Source organism: Bos indicus, chromosome 7 (assembly GCF_029378745.1).
Source record: "Bos indicus isolate NIAB-ARS_2022 breed Sahiwal x Tharparkar chromosome 7, NIAB-ARS_B.indTharparkar_mat_pri_1.0, whole genome shotgun sequence".
In the NCBI taxonomy this organism is placed as follows: domain Eukaryota; kingdom Metazoa; phylum Chordata; class Mammalia; order Artiodactyla; family Bovidae; genus Bos; species Bos indicus.
The window spans coordinates 807,469-830,865 of record NC_091766.1 but is presented as its reverse complement, the minus strand read 5'-3'; the positions used below and the strand labels follow the sequence as shown (position 1 = coordinate 830,865).

The window sequence follows — 23,397 nt, the reverse complement described above, 5'->3', positions numbered from 1 at the left end:
CTAGGAGTTTTATAGTTTCCAGTCTTACATTTAGATCTTTAATCCATTTTTTAGTTTATTTTTGTGTATGGTGTAGAAAGTATTCCAGTTTCATTATTTTACAGGTGGTTGATCAGTTTTCCCAGCACCACTAGTTAAAGAGATTGTCTTTTCTCCGTTGTATATTTTAGACTCCTTTGTCAAAGAAAAGATGTCCATAGGTGTGTGGATTTATCTCTGGGCTTTCTATTTTGTTCTGCTGATCTATATTTCTGTCTTTGTGCCAGTACCATACTGTCTTGATGACTGTAGCTTTGTAGTATAGTCTGAAGTCAGGAAGGTTGATTCCTCCATTCCCATTCTTCTTTCTCACTATTTGAGGTTTTTTGTGTTTTCAGGGTCCCACTCTTAAAACTGATAAGAAGAGTGAGAAAAGGTTCTAAAGGGAGAAAAACACAGATAAACACAGAGGAACTCCAGAAGAGACTACACATGTGATGCAAGACAGAGACAAGCCCTTTGAGGGGGACTGTGGCCCCTTGGCCCAGCCCACCTTGGGGGTCTGCGAATTCTAATGCTCCCTTCAAATATGGCTTGAGAGATCATCTAGGGACTCAGGACCAAAGGCACCACAGAGGTCCATCCATGAAGGCAGGGGTGCTTCAAACCTTCAAGTGAATTTGTTTTTATAACAATGACCAGATGGAGGGGCAATGTTTCTGGATTTCTAGCCAGAACTAGGATCTCTGAACTCTTGGAACCTACCCCTAGGGTGTAGGGGTACCAAATGGGGAGAGGGGTCATTTGGGGCTTGGACAATGAGGGAAGAAGGTCTAAGTCCACAGAGGGTGGATTGGGGTCCATATTCTGATTCTGTGGCTATAGTTTTTGAAAACCTCTCCATCTTTCCAAGGATCAGCTTCTCAATGAAAAGCACTGCCCTATGATTGAGGGTGGACAGTCCAAGACAGAGTACCACCTGTACCTCACACAGGGTAGGGACTTACTCCATTAGGGCTATGTCACCACTCAGCAGGCTGGCATCCTCCAGTCAGAGGTTGCTCTTTCCACTACTACCAATAATGCTTTTCTGAATTGAAGCATCTGATGTCCTTAGTCCATGAGCTTCGTAGAGATTAGATAATATTCTGAGTCCTAAACTGGAAGACATGGCCAATGAGATCTCTGCATCATAGAATTCCTGTGTGTGTGTGGTACGTGGGGTGTGTGTGTGTGTGTGTGTGTGTGTGTGTAAGAGAGTATGTGTGTGTTTGAGTGTCAGGTATGTGTGTTGGGTGTGTATTGTGTGAGTGAGTACCTGTGTGTGAGTTTGTGCTTGAGTGTCAGGTGTGTGTGTGTGTGTGTGGCATGCCAGGGGAGGTAGGAGTATACTCTTCCAGGTGAGGCCTCCCAGGAGGGAGGCCACCAGGCCAAGAGCAAGGGCTGCGAGAGGGGGCTTTGGACTCTCTGGATGTCCAGGCCTCCCTCATGCAGACCAGGGGAGGCTACTTTATTCATGAAGCCCGGATGACAATTCCTGCTGCTTCCCTGCAGAGTGAGAGTAAAGTGAGTAAAGACGGAGGTGTGAAGGAAGCACGAGATCCCACAGCTGGGTCCTCAAGCAGAGGCAGAGGAGCCCCCAGGCCTGGCTCAGGGTCAGGAGGGGGTTGGCTCCTCTGGGGACAGCCTTACCCTACTTCAGGCCTCCTCGGGACTCCCAGGGTTAAAGTTACTACAGCACTTGAACCCCTGGAATAATCGGAGACTCTGCTTTCCATGGTAAATGTGAGCAAGGCATTTTTCTTTTTAACAAAAAACTCGTGGTGTCCCTGTGCCATTAGCATTTCACCATTTCACCAAAACAAAGGGGAAGCAACACATAAATACTCTGTACTGAAAAACTTTCAAGAAAAAAGTTCAAACTGTCATATTTGGCTAAACTGTTTTTTTTTTTTCTTTTCTTTACAGTGAAATATTTCCTTTGAAAATTAAAGGGGCAGATGACTAGATGAAATTACTTGGCTTTGCATCTAATGTATCTTCATAACTTTCTCCCAAGAGTGTAACCTCAAGTTCCTATTCCTTCATAAGCAAATTTTTGCTAAATATAAAAATAAACTCAATTTAAAAAGCCCCATTTGCTAATCTTATATCACAAAATCTCCAGAAGGTTTCTCGGACCTTGGGAAACCCCTGATGAATAAGACTGATGGGGAAATGGCATGATGATGGAGAGGAGGAGGAACAGGAGCAGGAGGAGGGTAGCAGCTTGTGCAGAGCCCCTGCTCTGCTGGCCTCGCTGCAGCCCTCCACATGAGAGTGCCAGAAAAGTCCCACAAGTAGGGGCACTGGTGTTCGGAAGCTCCTAAGACTGGCTCCTAAGGACCAACTGTGTGCGTCTCTTCCCAGTGCTAAGCTCAGGGACCTCATATTTGATGACCTACCTGAAATCAGCCATGGTAAGAGTATTCTTACCACAGAAACTGATGAACTAAAGAGCTAAAGAGTTGTTTAACATTTATCTGCACATCACTGGGTAGGGGGTTCTGTTTCTCAAGATTCCTGTGACTTGGAGAGGCAACAAGCTAGGTGACTTGACCCCCGAGTCTGTGCTCTATCAACTCAAGCCCAGTCTCTTCTGAGGTATCCATTCATGAACTGAACTGTTACAAGGAGGAAGGGAGTGTCAAATATGACAGGGTTCTGAGAGCCAAAAGAACTTTGGGACAGAAAGATGAGCTCTCCTGAGTCAAGTAATCTCCCTGACTTGCTGTTTCCTCAGCTAAGACAAGAGGCAAGCAAACCCCCATAAGCACCTGACAAACTCTCCTGAAAGACCCCTGTGCAGACGGTGTGTGTAGTGTGTGTGTGTGTCCTGGCCTGCCTTGATTCTGGGGAATAAAACCATGCCTGTGTCTTGCAGAAAGAGGTAGGTGGAAAGGGTATTACCTACATGCGTGGAGAGCAAGATGCACATTATTTATATGACATGGGAACTGACTTTTAGAGAAAGTATGAAAACTACTTGGTCCAACTGGGTATGTAGCATGATGCCAGTGAAGGAAGGGATATTTAACTGATGCCCATGTTCACCTCCTGACTGCAGTGGCTCTAGTTTGAGAGTGGAGTGCTGGGACCACAGGAGTTGGGTGTTGACCAGGAGCTCTCTGGTCAATATGCTTCTGGCTATCTGGACAATCTGTGGCTACGTGGAATCGGCAATACTGGACTCTTCTTAGGGAAAGCATCTGAATGCAAGAATCCAACTGCAGTAGGATGAATAATGGCCCACAAAAAGGTTACTAAACATATATGGTTATAGTAGGAAATGGCAACCCACTCTAGTACTCTTGCCTGGGAAATGCTATGGACAGAGGAGCCTGGAGGGCTACTGTCCAGAGAGTTGCAAAGAGTCGGACATGACTGAGCACAAACAGACATATATATGAAGGACAGAGAAGATTTAAGAATTCACAGACAGGACACGCAATTCTTTCTGTCAAATCCCCACGCATGCATGCCACCATGCCCTTGCATATGCTGTGCCTTCAGTCTGGTATGCCTAGCACCCTCTTCTCTCTGCAGAGCTCATTCTTGAAATCAGGCCTGTGGCACTGTCCCAGGTCCCCCCCTCTCTTCTGGGGAAACTCAGTGTCCCTGTCTCCACTATGCTGGGGTCCCAAGCTCAGACTGCATGGGGGCCATCAGGTAACATCTGTGAGTGAGGCAGCTGAGTCATCGTGGGAGAACAAGGGAGTCTGCACCTGTCATTCCAGGGGCCACTGTAAACTATTCAGAAACACGGACTCAGAGTTGCTCATCTTTGGATTTTTTCAAGGGAAGTCAAAATCCTACCTAATTATGTGAAATTTCCCTATTGTGTAGCTTGGTAACTACAGTAATTTAAAAAATTAAGTTTCTGTTTCTACACCAAACAGAAAGATGTCTGTCCGCTGGTCTGGCATGGGGCTGCCAGGCTAAACTTCTCAGTTCACTGAAACTTTGAGGGTCATCTGCATACTGCGCGAAGGGTTGACTACAACTGGGTCTAGCTTCCTGTAGGAGAAGCAGCAAAGAGAAGGGGGATCAGGAGCCACTGTGAGCCTGGTCATCAGCAACTGATAAGGAAAGACCTCTAGTTCAACTCCTGCTGACCCCTGCAGAACCAGCTCCAGAGATCTGAGCTCTGAGATGGCTTTAAGGTGGCAGATCCCAGTGGAGCCACAGCCAGTCCAGAGAAAACAACTGCTCAAAGATGTGCACAGATTTCCCTGGGCCTCAATTTCCCCAAATGTAAAGTGAAGAGGGTAACTGGTTTATTCCAGGAGCACCTTCGTGATTTTTGCACTATCCTGGTATCAAATGCACAATCATTTCTTGAATATTTTTCTATAAATTTGACAAAAGTTCCAAAACTTAAACAAGTTCATTACAAAAGGAAAACAAACATAAAGGAAAACCAGTATCACTTGCCATATATATACAGACCATACAATAATCCAAAAAAACACTAACAAACCAAACCAATGGGTTCAATTCCAGCCCACTATTGCTGTAAGCTCCGAGCCCAGGACAGCTTCCTCTGCGCAAGAATCAGAAATATGTAAAAGACACATTGCTATCGCTATTGCTAAGTCATTTCAGTCGTGTCCGACTCTGTGCGACCCCACAGACGGCAGCCCACCAGGCTCCGCCATCCCTGGGATTCTCTAGGCAAGAACACTGGAGTGGGTTGCCATTTCCTTCTCCAATGCATGAAAATGAAAAGTGAAAGTGAAATCACTTAGTCGTGTCCGACCCTCAGCGACCCCATGGACTGCAGCCTTTCAGGCTCCTCTGTCCATGGGATTTTCCAGGCAAGAGTACTGGAGTGGGGTGCCATTGCCTTCTCCGAAAAGACACATTAGCGCCCAGCTAAGACTTTCTCTTGGCTACAAGAAAAGGAAACAACTTTCCCAGGCAGGAATTCCACAATACTTGACTTCACTGAGGGCTGGAGGGTGGGGTGTACCAGTGTGGAGCCCTGATGGGTTAGTTACAAACCAAAGTTGGGATGGAAGTTAAGGTGGTTGTAAGGGCAGAAGGGCATCTGAGAGGAAGAAGGAGGGAGAGGCTGCTCATGTTAGAGGGGCAGGCCCAGTGGGAGGATCTCAGTGTACCAGTCTGGCTCTAAGACCACCAGGGGGCCAAGGGCCTTGAATGCCACACTAAGGAGTTTGGAACACAAAGCCTTTTGGCAAAATTGCCACCTTTGTCTTCTCTCTCTCCCCAGGAATGGCCTACAGGCAGTCCATTATATACAATACCAATGACGCCCAGGAATCTTGACATTTTTGCTGAGAGTTACGGAATTTAAATTGATGTCTGTTTGGCCTGGGGCAGGCTGCATCCCAAAAGTCGGCTGCCTGCTCCTCCATCAGTCGGTCCTTTTTCACTTTTACAGGAGCGCCTGGCCTCAGAAACAAGGCCTGTACAGACTTTGGCCCACAGCTCACCGCTGGCACACTCCACCCCAGTAGCCCTCAGCAAAGTCAGACAGAGGCCTTTCATGGCTTCAAACGTTCCAACAGGTCCTCCACCCACAGGAGGCTGAAATGGGTAACTGAATCCCACTCAATTGAAAAAAAAAAAAAAAAAAGGCACAGTGACCTTTTGTCCCAGCAGAAGTTCTCAGCCCTGTCCCCAGCAGGGTGGCGACCCAGCAGAGAGAGTAAGGGATCGGTGATGCGCGCGCCGGGCCGGGCCGCCCTCCCCACCGTTAAGGGGTCACCGCGGTACTCAAGAGGCGGGGGCCCCAGCCCTCTCCCAGTCTAGGGCTTCTTCCAGATTCCGCCCGACGCTCGGGGGTTGGTGTTGCTCCTTCCCCGCGCCTCGTCGAGCGCTTTTTGCAATAAAGGGGCGACAATACGGAATCCACCCTTCTAGGGACAAGAAGTTCACTTTGGGACGCGAGGAGGACGCACAGGCCCTTCCCGAGCGCACCAGGGGCCGCTCCCCACACCACCGGGGCGGAGCAGGTGTGGTCGCCTCTCCTCAGTTGCTGGAGATGGAGAGGCGGGATGGGCACCCCGAGCCCGGGGAGCACGCTAGCTTGCGTTTGGCCGCCTTTGTGGGAGACTTGGGGGCTCTTTCCTCACTGCACATGAGGTGCAGAGGAAACACACCTCTGTGTTTCGAGGGCCCAGGACAGGACCAATTCCCTCCCCGCTGTGGGATGCAGACTGGGGTGAGGCGACCCCCTCCTTCACCCCGCAGTGGGACGACCAACTCGGAGGCAGGCCCAGCCCGCGAGAACCCCTCCTCAGTCGGCGCCCCTATTTCGCGCCGCCTTCAGTCCCAGGCACCCGGCTCTCGGGCCCAGGCTGTGAGAGGCTGGGACTCCGGAGCCCGCGGCCGCCGCGGCGGTGGGCGCTGCACTCACCGCACATCTCGGCTGCTCCTCGCGCCCCTCCTGGAACCCGGCCTCCGCTCGCCGATAACCGCCGACACTCCCGAGCGCGCCCCGGCCTCTGGCCCTTATAGCGGGAGCCCGCCGCCAGAGGCGGGGGCGGGGGCGGGGCCTCTTCCCGCCTGTCCGCTCCCCATTGGCCGCTGGTTGTCGTGACAACGGCGGGCACCCGGCCCCCCGGAGTCTGCACGCCGCAGGCGAGGGGCGGCTCCCCGGCTGTAACACGTGGGTCCAGGAAACAGGTTGGTGGTCGCAGCGAGCTTCCTGAGTTCAGATCGAGATGCAGGGGCCTGAGTCGCTCTGTGCTTCAGTTTCCCCGTCTGTAGAATGGGCATAGCAATGAAACCCACCTCCCGAGATGTAATGTGGTGTCATTTAATCAAGTGTAAGTCACAGAGCCCTATGTCCCGCATAATAAACCGCATTTCGAGTGTGCGTCCCTCTGCGCGCTAGATCCCTCTCAGCGCACAGGTAGGCGCAGAGATGGAATGGGACTTTGCCAAAATCCGGCAGCGGGGGCGCTGTCAGAACTTGAACCTGGGATTTACTGCAGAGCCGGAAATCGGAGGCCGGGATTCCCCAAGAATTGAGCAAAGCTGGGGGAGCCCAGGAAGCCACCCAGTCCCGGAGGTGTGCTGGCCCACTTCTCGGCGCAGCTGGCCTGCGCTCGGCCGGTCTAATCTCGGCAACCGTAATCTGGCCCCGCAGTGAGTCACCGAAGCCTGAGTTCCTGACCTTCCCTTCCTCTCCTTTCTGCACTTTCAGCTTGGTCTCCCGAGGAAGGTCACGAGAACTGGCCCAACATTTGCGTACTTTGAGGCCATCTGGTGTTTTTTATTTTACTTAAAAAAAAAAAAAATCTGAAATTCTAAACAGATACTCTTCAGTCGTATTGGGGGCGGGGCGGGGGGGGGGGGCGTGGGCCGGGAAACGAAGCTTTCTATGTCTTGTCTAGAACAGTTTTCCTGATGTAATCTGTCTCTAGCATCACAAGACTCTGCAGGCCCTGGCAGGAGGAAGTGTTTATTGTACCCATTGGACCTTTGAGAAAACTGAGGCTGAGCAACGGTGAGGAGGGGGTTGGTGGAGTAAAGCTGCTGGAAAACAGGTGGTTTTCAGGAGCTGCCACATGTGCTTTTCCCCCTCCACAGTGGGCTGTCACTTTCACTCACTCCTTCCCTCTTTCCTGAGCAGGAGGCTTCGTGCCTGTCCTAGTAGTAGGGACCTAAAGATGAGTAAAAGTAGATCTAGCTTGGGCCCTCGTGGTGCTTACAAAGTGGTGGGGAGGCAGACACTTAGTCCAGTGTCACAGAGAGCTGGGCAGTTCCAGGTGGGATATAGGGAGAGGGGACAGACCTGGCTGATGTGGAGGGTGCCAGGCTGCCTGGAACTAGGCAGGGGCTGGAGCTGCTGCAAGTGAGTACAGAGCTGGGGCAGTTGCCAGAGGAAGTCAACAGACTCAAGAAGGGAGGTACTGATATGTGCAAAGATCCTGTGGCTGAGGGCTAGAACTTGAGTTGGGAGATGAGGCTGTTCTGCCCCAGACTGACCTCCATCCTCTGTAACTGAGGTGGGAATAGGGTGATATTATTAGGCCCTCTGCTAGAACCAAGACACCAGGAGCCCTGAGGTCCTAGCAGGGTCCACATCTGTCCCTTATCCTCCCCAGGAATTCACAGCTCCCTCTGGTGAACGGCATGAATGCTAGGACCCCTGTAGAGGTATCTGCAGTGCTGCCCTGCTTTGGGGGCCAGTCCCTGGGAGACTTTTGGGAGGACAGTGGCCTGGGGCTGGCCACATAACCGATAGGTAACTTGGGTGTTGGTTCAGGGATCAATGTGTGGCCCATGCTGGCCCCTTGACAATCTGCTTATGGACATGAGGGAGGTCAACAGAAAAGATGAGCTTGTCCCTTGTCCAGCTGGCTAGAGGGTAGACTGGTGATGCCAGGAACCCTCTTGTCACCTTCAGGGTTGAGTGGGGAGAGGTTCTCTGAGAGCAAAGGACCCAGAGCAAAGCAAATCCCTAGGATGGAGAAAGATACATATTTTTGGAGCCTCCGGTTTCATCTCAGCCTGAAGCCACAATCTTTCCCTAGGCCTCTTAATATCAGGGCTCAATAAATTCCTGTGCCTCACTTGAGGCACTCTGAAGTGACTTTTGTCATTTGCAACTAAGTCTAACCCTAATTCCTTCAACCTGTTGGAACTGGGATCCAGAGGAGGTTCAGGGGAACAATTAGGTAGCTGGTGGCCCTAGCACATAAGGTCTTGCTGACTGGAGCCCCTTCCTGGTCTCACCTTGTCCAGGACCTGTCTGGGTGGGGGCAGCTCAGGAGGCCCTGAGGTTTGGTGAAATTAAGCAATCTGACCAAAGCCACAAAGCCAGGAGCCACGGGGCTGGTCTGGATCAAGAGACTCAACTTGGTCCCTCTTAGGCGGGAGTATATGAGACCATAGATCCCTTCCCCAGACTGCCCCTGTCCTTGTGCTTCCAGAAGGGTGAGCCTGGGTAGCTGGAGCCAGAAGCCCACAGGGCCTGGTGGAGCAGGGCCCTGAGCCCACTCCCGGTGACTGCTGGTTGTCTAGTGCCCAGGCTGATCACCATGGCTAGCTCTTTCGAGGAGTGACCCCTGTGGCCAGCAGGGAGCTTACCCTGGTATTGCAAACAGCAAACACAGACAGGACTTCGTTTCCTACACTTTTTTTTTCACCCTCAAGTCAACGTTTAAAGTCAGGTGATTTGCTCATTGGTCTGCTTTCTCCCAAACAGCCCAAAGATCTGCTCTCCTGCACCCCATACACAGTTCTTCTGAGTCCTGTGGCTGTTCTGGGGGACATGGAAGGTACCTGCTATCTCCTGGCCACCAGCCCTGTTCAGCTGTTTTCCCAGCTGTGACATTTCTTCCAGAGCCTAGAGAGGATTTCAGGGTCCATGGTATGATGAAAGCCACTCTCTGACTCCAGCAGAAGTCCTGACTGGGCTGTCACCTGCTCCCAGGGACTTCCATCAAGGACCTTTCCACCAGTCTCCAACAGCCCCAGCTGGGCTGTGGCCCCTGGACAGCTTGGAGTGATGACCTCTTCCTACTTATTTCTTTGTACTCTTCTGGGAGCAGAAATGCCAAGAAAACCTTGATATTGGCTCCTTTTGCCCAGACCCAACCCTGCCCAGAGCTGTGGAATATACTGCTTCCCAGGCCTCAGGGGCACGTCCAGGAAGGTAGGGATGTGCTTGGAGCTGGGAGCCCTGCATGGCATCTCTCCACCTGGGGGAAGGCATGAGATTCTAGGGGGACCTTGAGCGGTCTCCACAGCAGATGGGGTTCAGGGAGCACAGGCCAGACAACCCAGATGTCATGACTTAGATGGAGTACCCTGCCTCGGTGCTGGCTGAGCCTCAGCTCAGATTTGAAGTGAGGAGAACAAGGAGCAGCAAGAGATGAGATCAGACCTGGTTGGGGGGCAGTTAGTCACCCATTGACCTTTCATCACCTCCCTCCTGATAGGCTGGGGTATGCGGATGGGGTGTGAGTAGGGTGGAGAAATATCAATGACCTCAGATATTCAGATGACACCATCCTTATGGTAGAAAGCAAAGAGGAACTTCTTCACTAAATAGGCTCTTGATGAAGGTGAAAGAAAGAGTTAAAAAGCTGGCTTAAAACTCAACATTCAAAAAACTAAGATCATGGCATCCAGTACCATCACTTCATGGCAAACAGATGTGGACAGAATTTATTTTCTTGGGCTCCAAAATCACCGCAGATGGTTACTGCAGCCATGAAATTAAAAGATGCTTGCTCCTTGGAAGAAAAGCTATGATCAACCTAGACAGTATATTAAAAAGCAGAGACATTACTTTGGCGACAAAGGTCCATCTAGTCAAAGCTATGGTTTCTCCAGTAGTCATGTATGAATGTGAGAGTTTGACCATAAAGAAAGCTGAGCGCCAAAGAATTGATGCTTTTGAACTGTGGTGCTGGAGAAGACTCTTGAGAGTCCCTTGGACTGCAAGAGGACAAACCAGTCAGTCCTAAAGGAAATCAGTCTTAAATATTCGCTGGAAGGGCTGTTCCTGAAGCTGAAGCTCCAATACTTTGGCCACCTGATGTGAAGTACTGACTCATTGGAAAAGTCCCTGATGCTGGGAAAGATTGAAATCAGGAGGAGAAGGGGACGACAGAGGATGAGATGGTTGGATGGCATCACCGACTCACTGGACGTGAGTTTGAGTAAGCTCCAGGAATTGGTGGTGGACAGGGAAGCTTGGTGTGCTGCAGTCCACGTGGTTGCAAAGAGTTGGACGTGACTGAGCAACTGAACTGAACTAAGCTGATGACTGGGGTACAGAAGGCCCATGGGGGGAGTCTAAGAGACTGACCTGGGATGGGGGTTCAGGGACAGCTGAAACCTTGAACCAGGAGGGAAAGTGAGGTAGGAATCTTTCCTCAGAGTAAGGGCCTGGGGTAGGAAGGCCTCAGAAGTTTGGCTAGGGCATAGGTAAGGGGGAGCTCAAAACTTGCAGCTCAAGTTTTGGCCACCAGGTGTCTCTACTCCAACCACCCCCTACCCCACCCCGCCCCGCAACTACACCGCAGCTCTGAGGAAAGACAAGACCACCCTTTCACCACAGGCTAGGCCATCTCAGAGGTGACTTTGCTGAGGAATTCCTTGGGGAACTTGTTTCACCTTCTCTCCCCTGCCAAAAGAGGTCTGCCACAAGGGTGAACTCGTGTATTCTTTTATAATTGTAAGTTAATTTTTAAAAAAAAATAGGGCTAATTATAAATCTTTATAGCTTTGTTCTTCCAGAAGAAATATATATTCATTTAGGAAATATAGAATAAAAACAATTTTAAGGGTTAACCATTGTTGATGGAAGAGCAGGTGTCAGAGAGGGCAGCTGTGGGAGAGGCTGCCAGACAGAACTGAAGGCCTTGTGGGGGAGAGGATGGCTATCCTGACTGCACCCCCCAACTCCAGGCCTCCTGCTGGGTTTCTAGAGCCAACTAGAAGTCAGAGGGCCTGGAACCCCAGATGAAGGCCACCTTTCCAGGGCACAGCGCAGCAGGAGAGTGAAGGTGAATCTGGTACCCTTTTGTTTCTGAGGAGATGCTTGTCTGAAATATGGAGCTTGAAACACCGCATTGCTTGGCACGGGTTGAACTTGGGTAGTGCCATGCAGGTGTTACCATCACGAGTCTTGACCATAAAGCCTCCATGGGGTGGGCCTGCTGCCCCCCACTCACTACCATCCCACATCCAGTGCTTGATGCAATCTCAGATTTCTACTCATCCCACGTAGGCACACACCCTCTCCTGGCCAAGCAGGAGTCCCAGCTTTCTCTGGGTACAATGGCACCAGCGGGACATCAGGGACAAAGCTGGCATTCCTGGGCCAAATCCAGGCTTCACAAGACAATTTGAAATTCTTTCTAATCACAATTCAAACGTCGGCTACAAAACAGTTTTTGCAGTAGGACCATAATGTTGTTTAAATAATGACTATATATGCAAAAAAAATGGAGTTTGTAGTGAGGGCATGGGGAGGTGACATAAAAAGGTTTCTGAGTGGTTATGCTTGGGCTGAGTACCCCCTGAGGCTGATCTACCCCTGTGGGTCTCCTAAACCCTACACATTTCCTTTAGGAAATGCTCTAAATCCCTCTGTCCAGGGGCATAACCTAGGGTGACATGAACTGTCTGAATTTGCCTGGGACTGTTCTGGTTTTCAGAGAAGGCAATGGCACCCCACTCCAGTACTCTTGCCTGGAAAATCCCATGGATGGAGGAGCCTGGTGGGCTACAGTCCATGGGGTCGCTAAGAGTCGGACACGACTGAAGCGGCTTAGCAGCAGCAGTTCTGGTTTTAGCATTAAAGTTCCAAAGTTCCAGGAACCCCTCAGTCCTGGGCAAACTATGACAGTTGGTCACTCTGGCTAACACTTATCCCTGCAGAGACTCTGACCTGCATTCTTGTCTCCTTGTTTTCCCCTCTACCAAGGTGAGGTTAAAAAGGGCCCAGGCTGTGCCTCAGACTTCCGGTTTCTTGTGATCAATTAGAAGAACTGGAGAGCCTGGCCCCACCCTGAGGGGCAGTGGCTGCCCAGCACCAAGTGTAGCGGTGTCCCAAGAAGAACCTGACTCCCATTTCTCCCCATCTCCCCTCCGAGGCTGGTGCTGGCTGTCCTCCCTGCCTGGGTTTCCTGCCTGGCCCTAGAGGCAGCTGGGCCAGCTACTCCTTCATACTGCTGGTATCATACAGACTCTGGGTGAGGGAGTAGAGAAGGGGCTCTCCAAGGATAGTGCAAGTGTCCCCTCCGAGTTGTTCAGTCTAGAAGCAGAATTTGGTTGTGATTCTTAGAGCCCAGGGAAAAGACAGAAGGTGGAGGTTTGGGGTCCAGAACCCTCTGCTTTCCTTCTCCATCTAGTGGAGAGGGTGTGCTTCTGGGTGGGCTACCCTGAAGGACAATGGAGGGCATCCTCCATAAAGGTGAGTTCTACTGGGGGGTGGGGGGCTGTGCACCCAAGCGTTCCTGGAGCTCCTCTTGACCCATATGTGGCTTCATGTCATGTTCGTTGAGGCAGTGGAATGTGAGGTCTTCCCAGCCCCTGTTGATGCAGGAAGAAGGCTTCAGAGAGTGAACACCATCTGGGTGTTGACTAGGCAGGCAGGCAAATGTGCCTTCTGGAGTAACCGATGGGCAGAGGACACATCTGGGCCTGTTTCCCTCCCCTTTGGGGACAACAGCCTGGATTCCTCTGTGGAGCTCCCCCTTCCCTCCTCTCAGCCTGTTGAAGCACAGGGGCTGATTTGCCCCCGACCCCTGGGGTGAGTGCATGACCCAGGCCTGGACAATGAGAGCACCATACTCTGAACATAGGGGTTGGGTCTGGGCCAGGCGAGGGGCCTAAATCAGGTCCATGAGAACCAGTGAGTATCATCCTGGAGGGGTTTCTCTGGACCTATCAGAAAAGAGGGCCTTTCTTTCTGATGAAGTTACTAAGCTATCGGAATGTAAGACTGGATGTCATTTGTAATCAGCTTGACTCCAGTGGGGGAAATCCAGGAGTGGAAATAAAACAGAGGAAAGCAGATTTGTACACATGGACCCAGTCTTGAAATCATGCATGCTTGGATTTCTGAGGCACTTTGTGCTTGCTTGGGGAGGGGCCCTGCCTTCCCTGGTAGGGCTGACCCTGCCCACAGGGACGACTGCCCATGTGCCCTCTTCTTGGCCCCTGCTCAGGGGGTTCCAGGCAGACTGCCTATTCATGGAGGAGGCATCCGCTCCCTTTCTGTGCATTGCACTTTGGGGGTAGGGCTTTCTGTCCTCCATGAGCTGGACATGGTCCTCCAAGTACTGATCTTTGTGAAATGCACTGAGGGCTCTCACAGGATGCAGGTAGCATCGCCCCCTGTTTATATGACCTGTGAGGCAACTGTTACTGAAACTTCAGCCTTCTGTGAAATGTGGGGACCTGGGGAGGTCTCACACCTTACAGTACTCCAGGAAATCAGCTGCCAGAGAATTCAGGGGCCCTGGCTGAGCATCTGTCCACCTGCACATCAGTGAAGTGGCTCTGTTGTTGGGGACAGAAATTCACTCTACCCAGCATGAGCTGACATAAAGGAGGACCTTGATGCCTCTGATGGTAAAAACACTTCCTTCAGAGACAAGACAAGTGGGACAATAAAACAGGTCTCCCTGTTGTGCTGGCATGGCAAGGCCTTTCACGTGTTCTTCTACAAAAACCCTCTTCCTTCTCTTGCAAATGGAAATCAGATTGTGCAGTTTTTCTTAATTTCCTCTCCTTAACAATACTATCTTTAGAAAATCTTTTTGATCTTAGCAGTTATGAACACATGTACACATATTTTCATTATGATGAATTTCAAAAATAATCTAAAGAGTTTGCTGTTTTGCTGGAAGAAATCCTGACATGATTTGATTTGTTAATAATTTATTATGTGTATTTACAAATAAAGGCTCTTATGACTTCAATTCCATGATCCAATCAAACAAAACTAATAGTAATATCTTAATATTATCAGATACTCATTTTCAATGTTGATATATACTGGAATATATTCAATATTCCTCAATTGTCTCAAAGTGTTTTTTTAATAACTTGTTGATTCAAATCAGGATACTAATAATGTCGATACTAATAATGTTGTGTGAGAAGACTTTTATTATCCGTAAAACATACACAACCACCCCCATACAACTGCTTGCAGCATTTGGGATGGTGTTTTTATTCCCCACGAGGCCTTTCATACTGTTTCTTTGGATACATGTCTCCTGTCTGTCTCAGAGCAGGCAGAGCAGCCTGTGTTGGGACCATGTGCTACTGGAAAACCAGCGTCTCCAGGGCCTGAAGCAGGCAGGAGATGTAGAGACCAGGAGGGGATGAGATGCTGGTGCGAGCCAGAGGCAGCAGTGACTGCAGAGAGGACACTGGCCCCAGAGTCGGGCTGGTCAGGTGTGAACCCTGGCTTTCTGCAAACTTATATGTGGTCTTGAACAAGACAATCTCTCCTTCCATAAGATGAAGACCGCAGACCCTCTCACACAATGTCTGAGAAAGTGTCAATGGGTACAACTTTCTAGAGAGAAATTTGGCAATATGTATCGACAATAGACTGGTTTCATGAACAGTGCAAAGTACCACTAAGAAACACAGCACAGATACATTGTTCAGTAGAAAAGAGGGCTCCAAAGATGTTATGTAGCATGTAATCCTCAGTGTATTTGGTTTCATAGGTAACAGTTTTATTGAGATAGAATTCACACACCATGCAACTCGCTTACATAAAGAGCATGCAGTTCAGTGGTTTTAGGCATATTCACAGAGTTGTGCAACCATTGCCAAAATCAATTTGAGAACGTTTTCATCATTCTCCTGAAAAAAAAATCAAGAGCCTCCAAAGCTGGTGGGAAAAGGCTTCTTGTCCTTAAGGCTCATGCGCTCCTGGGGAGCAGAGAGGCTGGCTCCTTGCCAGGGAGTAGCAGTGTGGGTCTTCTGTCCTGCCTGGAATGTGGCCGACGGCAAGCCTGTGACTCAGGGCTAGTTGGTACTGGGAAGCTGAGGGCTGTGGACTACGTGCAGGCCTGAGTTCTGGGCCCCACAGGCTCACTGGGGAGGGACAGTGTCCATGGAGGAGTTCTGGGCTCAGCATCCCCTACACCACCAGCTCTTCGCAGTGGCCCCTGGCCCCTCCCACACCTGTGTGCCAGCTGAGCTGAGATCTTGGCCTTCTTGGCCCTGCCTGGCTGGCCAGCTCCTCAGCAGAGAAGCTGGGACAAGGAGAACAAGGAACTCTTTGTCCTACAGGGGTACAAACCATCCCATGTCCTCAGGCTGACTACGTTCACTCAATGAAGTAAAATACTTTGGAAATTTTCCTGGGTCTGCAGACCCACATTTGTGAACCAAAATAACTGAAAACAGGTTGACATCAGAACCCATTGCTTCCAGCCTGATATGTCCATGGGTATATGTGGAATGGCAGAGATAGTGGTAACAAGAGAACACAGAAGCCTTTCCTGGAAGGGACCTGCTAACCCTGTCTTAGCTCCCTAAGCACATAGGCAGGCTGTGGTGATTGCCGATGCCAGGGTCCTGGCTACACGTGACTTTGTGCCAGGTACCATCCATACCTGGCTGGCTGAAGATAACAGATGTGACACTGGGTTGTCTCAGGTCTTAGGCATGTTCCCCTTCTGGCTGGAGTCTATACAATAAGCCACCCTGGTGAGGGGTGAGAAGTGAATTTACTTCCCCAGTCATGGAACTGAACTGGGAGCTGGAGACTGGAGTTCACCCCAAGAACCACCTGGTATGAGAGGTGAAAGAAAGGGTCCCCAGATGGGAAAGGGGGAAGATGCTGAGTGGTCCATATCTGCCCAGTGAACTTGCTGAGTGTCTCAGGGGGTAAAGGTGGCCGTTGTTGCTTGATCACTAAGTCATGCCTGACTCTTTTGTGACCCCATGGACTGTAGACCCGACAAGGCTCCTCTGTCCATGGGATTCTCCAGGCAAGAATACTGGAATGGGTTGCCATTTTCTTCTTCAGGGGATCTTGCCAACTCAGGGATGGAACCCACATCTCCTGTGTCTCCTGCCTTGGCAGGCAGATTCTTTACTACTGGACATCCTCAAGTAAAATCTGAGGTGCTGTTACCAGACTAAGGGCATCGCTAATGGGGAAATCTTTTGTCTCTCAGAAATCGGTGGGACAGATAAGGTCAGGCAGAAGAGAGATAAGTTGGAAGCCCACCCAGGGGGAACCAGACCTCAGGTTGAGCTAGTGAGGCTGGGGTTCCTTCTTTTTTTTGTATTTTTGACAAGAAGAAAAGTTTATTTTACTGTCCAAATATTTTCTTTAAAAATTCAATTTTGATAAATCAGTACCATAGAAACATTTCAACATGTACTTATTCCTATGTACAACTTCAAAAGCAAATGCTTCCAGCTCCAAGTAAAGTGATATTGAACACCCTGACTATACTTAAGCTGTACGATTGGCCATTTCCTGATGGCCAATGCTTTCCTCAGCTTGGAAAAAAAAGTATACAAGTGAAAAATATAAATAAGATCTTCAATCAGTTGAGAATCATAAAAATGCTTTCTGAAGTTTAATTAGAACTTCAGAGTCTTAATATAAGTCTTTATGGAGAAGTCACCTGATGGGTTTTGTACTTTAGAAAGATTTCTGGAGCAAGAGGAGACTGGTGCAGGCCTGGGGTGAGGGAGGAGGTGAACAGGAGACCTGGGAGGTTGCCCAGGCAGAGATGCCAGAAGCGGGCAGTGGGAAGAAAGAGAGCCACAGCATGGCCCCCCAGTGTCCAGCTCTAGAGGCAGCAGAAAAGCCATTTGCTGATCTTTGAAATACAAATGGTAGCAGGCTGAGTGGGGTGAGGACTATTGGTTGGGCCCTGTTGAAACGGAGGTGACTGTGGACACCTATCCCACCAGAATGGTCCACAGTCTGTTGGACATGAGTCTGGAGCTCAGATAGGGGACTATGCTGGAGACAGTGTTTGGAGCTGGGGACCCGGGTTTGAAGAAATGGAGGGTATAGAGGGGATGGAAGAGAATGCTAAGGAATTCAAGTCCAGGATCAGACTTCTGGTGCTCCCTCTTGCTGGCCTGTGGCCCTGTAAACCCCTTCATCTTCCTGAGCCTTGGTTTTCTCATCTGTAAAATGGGGCTGAGAAATCCTAGCTTCTGTGCAATGATGAGGATAGATGAGGATGTCCTCTGCAAACCATGAAGCACAGAGTAGGGGCTCAGAAGATAGTGGAGAAGGCCAGAAAGAGTGTGAGAGCTGCAGCCCAGGCAGAGGCTGGGCCATCCACAGAAAGGGGACTGCTGCTGCTGCACCCTGTGATTGGAACTAAAGTGGCCCCAGCAGGGACCAATGGGTGGAGCTCCAGCCAGGGCAAGGGACTGTAATCCCTGTGGCCTCTCTGCTGGGCTTCTGCCAAGGACAACCACAGCGTCACCCTGCTGGCAGCTTTTGGAGTCTTATTTATTTTCTCCTAAAAACACAGCTGGGAATGAAAGATCACTGGCAATGGGGATGGGTGTTGGCCAGATGGCCTTTCTGTCACCCTTCCCAGAACAACAGGATTTTTGGATTTTCATCTTGTGTTTAACAGAAGAAGAAAATAAGCTGTGTGTGTTGCTTTTTTGCAGAGTTTGGTTGAGTCAGGCTACAGCTGGCTACAAGAACTCCGAGGCCTCCTGGGCCAATCCACCCATTGGACAGATGGAAAGGGGAGTCAGAGAAACTCGGTGTGTTGTGCAGAGTCGTCCAGCTGTCGGGGGGCTCTCGAGTGATCACAGGCTGGTGCTGACACTGGCTCTTCAGGTGTGGTGGCACTTTCGGTTTGCCATGTGCTCCATCACTCATCATAAGTCTCCGTGGCCCACATTAGTTCAGACTGTTATCAGAGGGGCCCACCATGTGCTGGGGGGTTTGTGTGTATAGGTGTGTGCACACGCATGTGCTTGTGGGAACCTGTGTGTATGTGTTTGAAAATGTGTTTGAATATGTGTAACTATAAATATATGGATGTGTGTATGTATATGTGTGATCAAAGAGCAAAGCAGAGCCAAGGAGATGGTATGAAAGACCTCGAGGGCTCTGCTCAGATGTGGTAAGGAGTGGACAGCACAAGAAGTCACTTGTTCCATCTTCAAGGCCTTGGCCTTTGCCATTCCCTCCGCTTGAACGTTCGTTTGCCCTAACTGCTACACAGGACTGGCTCACGTCCCTCCCCTCAGTGAGGCCTCCCCTGACTGCCCCCCTTGTTAAAAAGTGGCTATTCAATGGTCCTGACACCCACTACTTGCCCCCTGCTCACCGTGATGAGAGTGTACAGGAGTACAGGATGAGAGTGTTCTGGGAGTACAGGACGGAGTGAGCAAGGCTGTAGGTAGCCTCCCTGCCAGTGCCTTGCTTCCTCTGCTGTACTGGAGTGAGAGCTAAGTGGGGCCTCTGCTGCTGAGATCTGAGGGGTGGCTTCTCAGGCCTGAGAGGGTAACGACGTGTCTCTGACTAGGCCACCTTGTTTCTCTGCTGTCACCACTGAGCGGAGGCAAAGTGCAGGTCAGTGCCAAGATGCAGCTGCCAAGCAGGCTCTTCCCTGCCGAGAGCCCCAGTGCACTCCTCTCATGGCAGGGAAGCAACTTTCAGCCTGCTGGGTTAGGGTTGAGTCTCTGCTCTACCCCTAAGACCCTCAACTACGGGCCGTTTACGAACCTCCATCTTCTCATGTGAAATGGGAATGATACTCTAGCTTGATGAGTTGTTGTGAGGGTTGAATAAGAGAAGGTGACAGGAATATTTTTACGAGTACAATAAAAGGATAGTTTTAAAAAAACCTACTTGAAAATAAAATGCACAGTCCATCTAAATATCCCTAGAAGAAGAGGAATTAGAGCAGAAATTGTGTAAGAATGTATGTATTAAAACCTGGGAGATACATCCAAAGTGGTATTCAGAGGAAAGTTCATAGCCTTATAATCACCTTTTCAAAAATCAGAAAGAAGAAAAACCCTTGCAAGCAGCACTTTCCCCCCTGACCTCTCACCCCCATTTTGTTTACTGACACATCCCAAGTGGCTGTAACAGTGGGCAGAAGAAGCTGAAAGAGAAGAAGGATGGGGAAGGCTCTGTTGTCAGGAGAGATGAGGATGCCACTGGAAACTGCAAGGATTGAAAGTTCAGGGCCAGACTAGGTAAAGGGGTTTATGCCAGCTGGAGAGTCTGGACAAAGAATGAGGCTGTCCCCCAGACTAGCCCAGCACTTTCTGAAGAGGTCACCACATCGTCTACTGTTTAGACCCAGCACCACCTATGTAGGGTCACTACATTATTGACTATCTAAACTGGGGACTCTAGAAGTAAAAGTGAAAGTCACTCAGTTGTGTCCAACTCTTTGCGACCCCAGGGACTACACAGACCATGGAATTCTCCAGGCCAGAATACTGGAGTGGGTAGCCATGCCCTCCTCCAGGGGATCTTCCCAACCCAGGGATTGAACCCAGGTCTCCCACACTGCAGGCAGATTCTTTACCAGCTGAGCCACCAGGGAAGCCCAAGACTATTGGAGTGAGTAGCCTATCCCTTCTCCAGTGGATCTTCCTGACCCAGGAATTGAACAGGAGTCTCCTGCATTGCAGGGGGGATGTGAAGGAGGGCATGATTAATAGCAATGCTGACACAACAGATGTCAACTGGAACTACAGCCTGCAAATCAGTTGTAGGGTCACTCTACTTACATACAACCCCAAAGAAGGCAGGGGCAGCGGTGTGTGATGTATGCATAACTGAAACCCGGAATCAGTGGGGATTAGGAGGAATCTACTAAAATTGAACACAATTCTGAAGGATTCAGATTGTTTCATTGTTGAAAAAATAAGCAGTTATATTTTGTACCAGTCAAGGTTTCTGCAGGATAAGATGCCACCCTTAAGGGGGGTGGTTGGAGAAGATTTTCATATAAGAACCCACTGTGAAGGTGTGGACAGGGTATAGGGAAATCATAGGCAGTACTCTCGTGCTATTATCAGCAGGGAATGTTACTGTCTCTTGACCTGAAGGAACGAGGAAAGGGAGGAAACCTCTGGAACTTTGAGACTGAGTGGGTGGTGTGCAGAAGACTGTCTGACAGAAGCTGGGTTCTTGGGGTGCAGGAGGCAGGTGGCCTGGCAGGAACAGTCTCACTCTCCTTGCTCCCTCCCATCTCCTGCTAAATGTCTCCCCCTGCTGAACTCAAATGGAAGCCAAAGAGAAAGAGAGCCCTCTGAGGTGGTCCATACAGACCAGCCTCCTGGGATATAAAATAGGCTGACGGATGGTAGAGAGTGAATCTGGAAGGGATTGCCCTCAACATCTACTCTTTCAGGGAGAATTTCGTTGGTCTACAAGGGGTCCAACATTTCATAATAACAATAATAAGTATTGGCCAATTTTTCTTTTTTATTGAGAGATAATTGACATAAAATATCATTTTAGTTTCAGGGGTACAACACAATGATTCATATATACTAGAATGCAAAATGATCACAATAAGTCAACTTAACACCCATCACCTCACATCAGTTACAGTTTTTCTTATGATGAGAATTTTAAAGATTTACTCTCTTGCCTGCGTGTTAAGTTGCTTCTGTCATGTCCGACTCTTTGCGAGCCTATGGGCTGTAGCCACCAGACTCTTGGCAATGGGATTCTCCAGGCAAGAATACCGGCGTGGGTTGCCATTCCCTTCTCCAGGGGATCTTCCTGCCCCAGGGATCAAATGCACGTCTCTTATGTCTCCAGCATTGGCAGACGGGCTCTTTACCACTAGAACCACCTGGGAAGTCCCTTAGCAACTTTCAAATATACAAAACAGTATTATTAACTATAGTCACCATGATATATATTATATCCCAGGCCTTACATATTTCGTACCTGGAAGTTTGTATTAATACCTTTCGACCACCTTCACCCATTTTGCACGCTCCTTACCTCCTGCCTCCAGTGTGTTGGCAACCATCAATCTATTCTGTAAGTTGGTTTTCTGTTGGTTTGTATAGATTCACACATAAATGAGATCATACAGTATTTGTCTTTCTCTGTCGACTTCACTTACCAAAATGCCCTCAAAGTTCATCTGTATTGTCACAGATGGCAAGACAGCCTTTTTTTTTAAATAGCTAAATAATATTCTATTGTATTGCCTCCATGTCTTGACTGTTGGAAATAATGCTACAATGAATATAGGGGTGCAGATATCTTTTCAAGTAGTGTTTCTATTTCCTTTGAATCCATACCCAGAAGTGAAATTGCTGGATCATATGGTAGTTTTATTTTTAATTTTTTTTTTTTTGAAGAACTTCTGTTGTTTTCCATAGTGGCTTCATTTTCTCACCAAAGTGTACAAAGCTTCCTTTCTTTGCGTATCCTCCCCAACACAACTTCTTCTATCAAGGACCAAATAGTAAATATTTAAGCCTTGTGAGCCATACTCACTTTGTTGGAACTCAACTCTGCTATAGCTGCCGCTGATGATACGTAAACAATGAGTGTGTGCCCCTATTTAAATTTTATCTACAAAAGCAGGTAACAGATTAGATGGGTCCACAGCCTATAGTTTATCAACTTCTCAGCTATAGTATTGTTATGGAGTCAGTTTGGTTCTTTAATTTGGTCCCACAAGAAATCTAAAATGCTCAGCATCACCACTGTTTGTGTGTGTGTGTGTGTGAGAGAGAGAGAGAGAGAGAGAGAGATAGCAGGGGGAAAGTGGGTGGTGGGCAGTGGAGAAAGAACTGATTAAAACATAGATGCCTGAGTTCTGACTTTGTAGCTGCCAAGAGATCTAAACTGATAGTGCTATTGGGCCAGGGGTCCTAGGATGCACTGCAGGGAATCACCTGGGCTCACACAGTGTCCTTCTTGTTCCCACTGTACAGCTGGAGCCACTTTCCTACCCAGTACAGTGTCCTCTTCCATTTATTTGTTGATGCAGTAAATAGAGAGCTCAGATGGTCAGGGGACACTCCTAACTTCCAGCAGTAGGAATAATAAGTATGCTATTTCCTCCTCTAGGTGCCAGGACAGGCAAGCTCTCGCAGAACCTAAGGTGACTTAAATGAGAAGCAAAATTTCTTTAACTGGATGTTGGTGAAATAGTGGGGTGGGTGGGGGGGGGGCACTCCCACTTCTGTTAAGGGAAGCACACTGACAGAAATCGCCCACCCTGGCCAGGCACCACAGTAACCATTTGCATGAATTGTTTTATGACAGGAGATCCTGATAAGGAATACGGAACTAATAAGCCACCACTTACTGGAAGAATTCAGGAAAGGTCAAAAGGAGACACCGCGTGTCCATCCACTTTCCAGAATCCCTCTCGCTAGCATCCATCTTGGCTGAGCGATGCGTGCGCCACCAGGAAAGACTCTGAAGTAGAGTGATTGGCCAAAGACCACCTGGAAACTAATCCCATCACCATAAAACCGGAGACTGCGAGCCATGTGGCAGAGCAGTTCTCCTGGGTTCCCCTACCCTACTGCTCTCTTCCCTGGGTGCACTTTCCCAATAAAATCTCTTGCTTTGTCAGCACATGTGTCTCCTCAGACAGTAACTGGGATCTTTTTGTCCCTGGTCTCCTTCTGATATGGACAACTGGCCAGAGTGCCCCAACCGGTAAGGAACAAGAGACTTTATGGCCCTCTCTCCCCTTCTCTCTCTCTTTCCTCTCCTTAACCCTTCCTATCCTCCCCCTTTCTTCTAGTTCCCTGGTCCTGGATGCAGGAATCTGGTCGAAGGGCCTCAGCCTGAGCTGAGGATTGGAGACTGATCACCTCCTCTTGGCAGAGAACTCGAATTCTGGTTCTGTTCTGGTCTGATTTCTGGTAGGGCCGAGTTCCAGTCTTCCCTTCTCTAGAGGCCCAGGGTAAAGT

The 23,397-nt window shown here is 49.3% G+C and overlaps 1 protein-coding gene across 2 annotated transcripts in view; it reads right to left on the bottom strand.

Annotated features, from left to right (window-relative positions):
- Nucleotides 1–6,723, bottom strand: part of GFPT2 (glutamine-fructose-6-phosphate transaminase 2) — a 45,698-nt gene extending 38,975 nt beyond the window's left edge. The window contains exon 1 of one of the 2 annotated variants that reach the window (XM_070792311.1): nucleotides 6,401–6,723. In XM_070792311.1, the coding sequence (XP_070648412.1) occupies nucleotides 6,401–6,407 (7 nt within the window). In that variant the 5' untranslated portion in view covers nucleotides 6,408–6,723. The remainder of the gene's footprint in view (nucleotides 1–6,400) is intronic. The other variant, XM_070792312.1, reaches the window with a different exon arrangement.
- Between the last annotated feature and the right edge of the window lie 16,674 nt (nucleotides 6,724–23,397).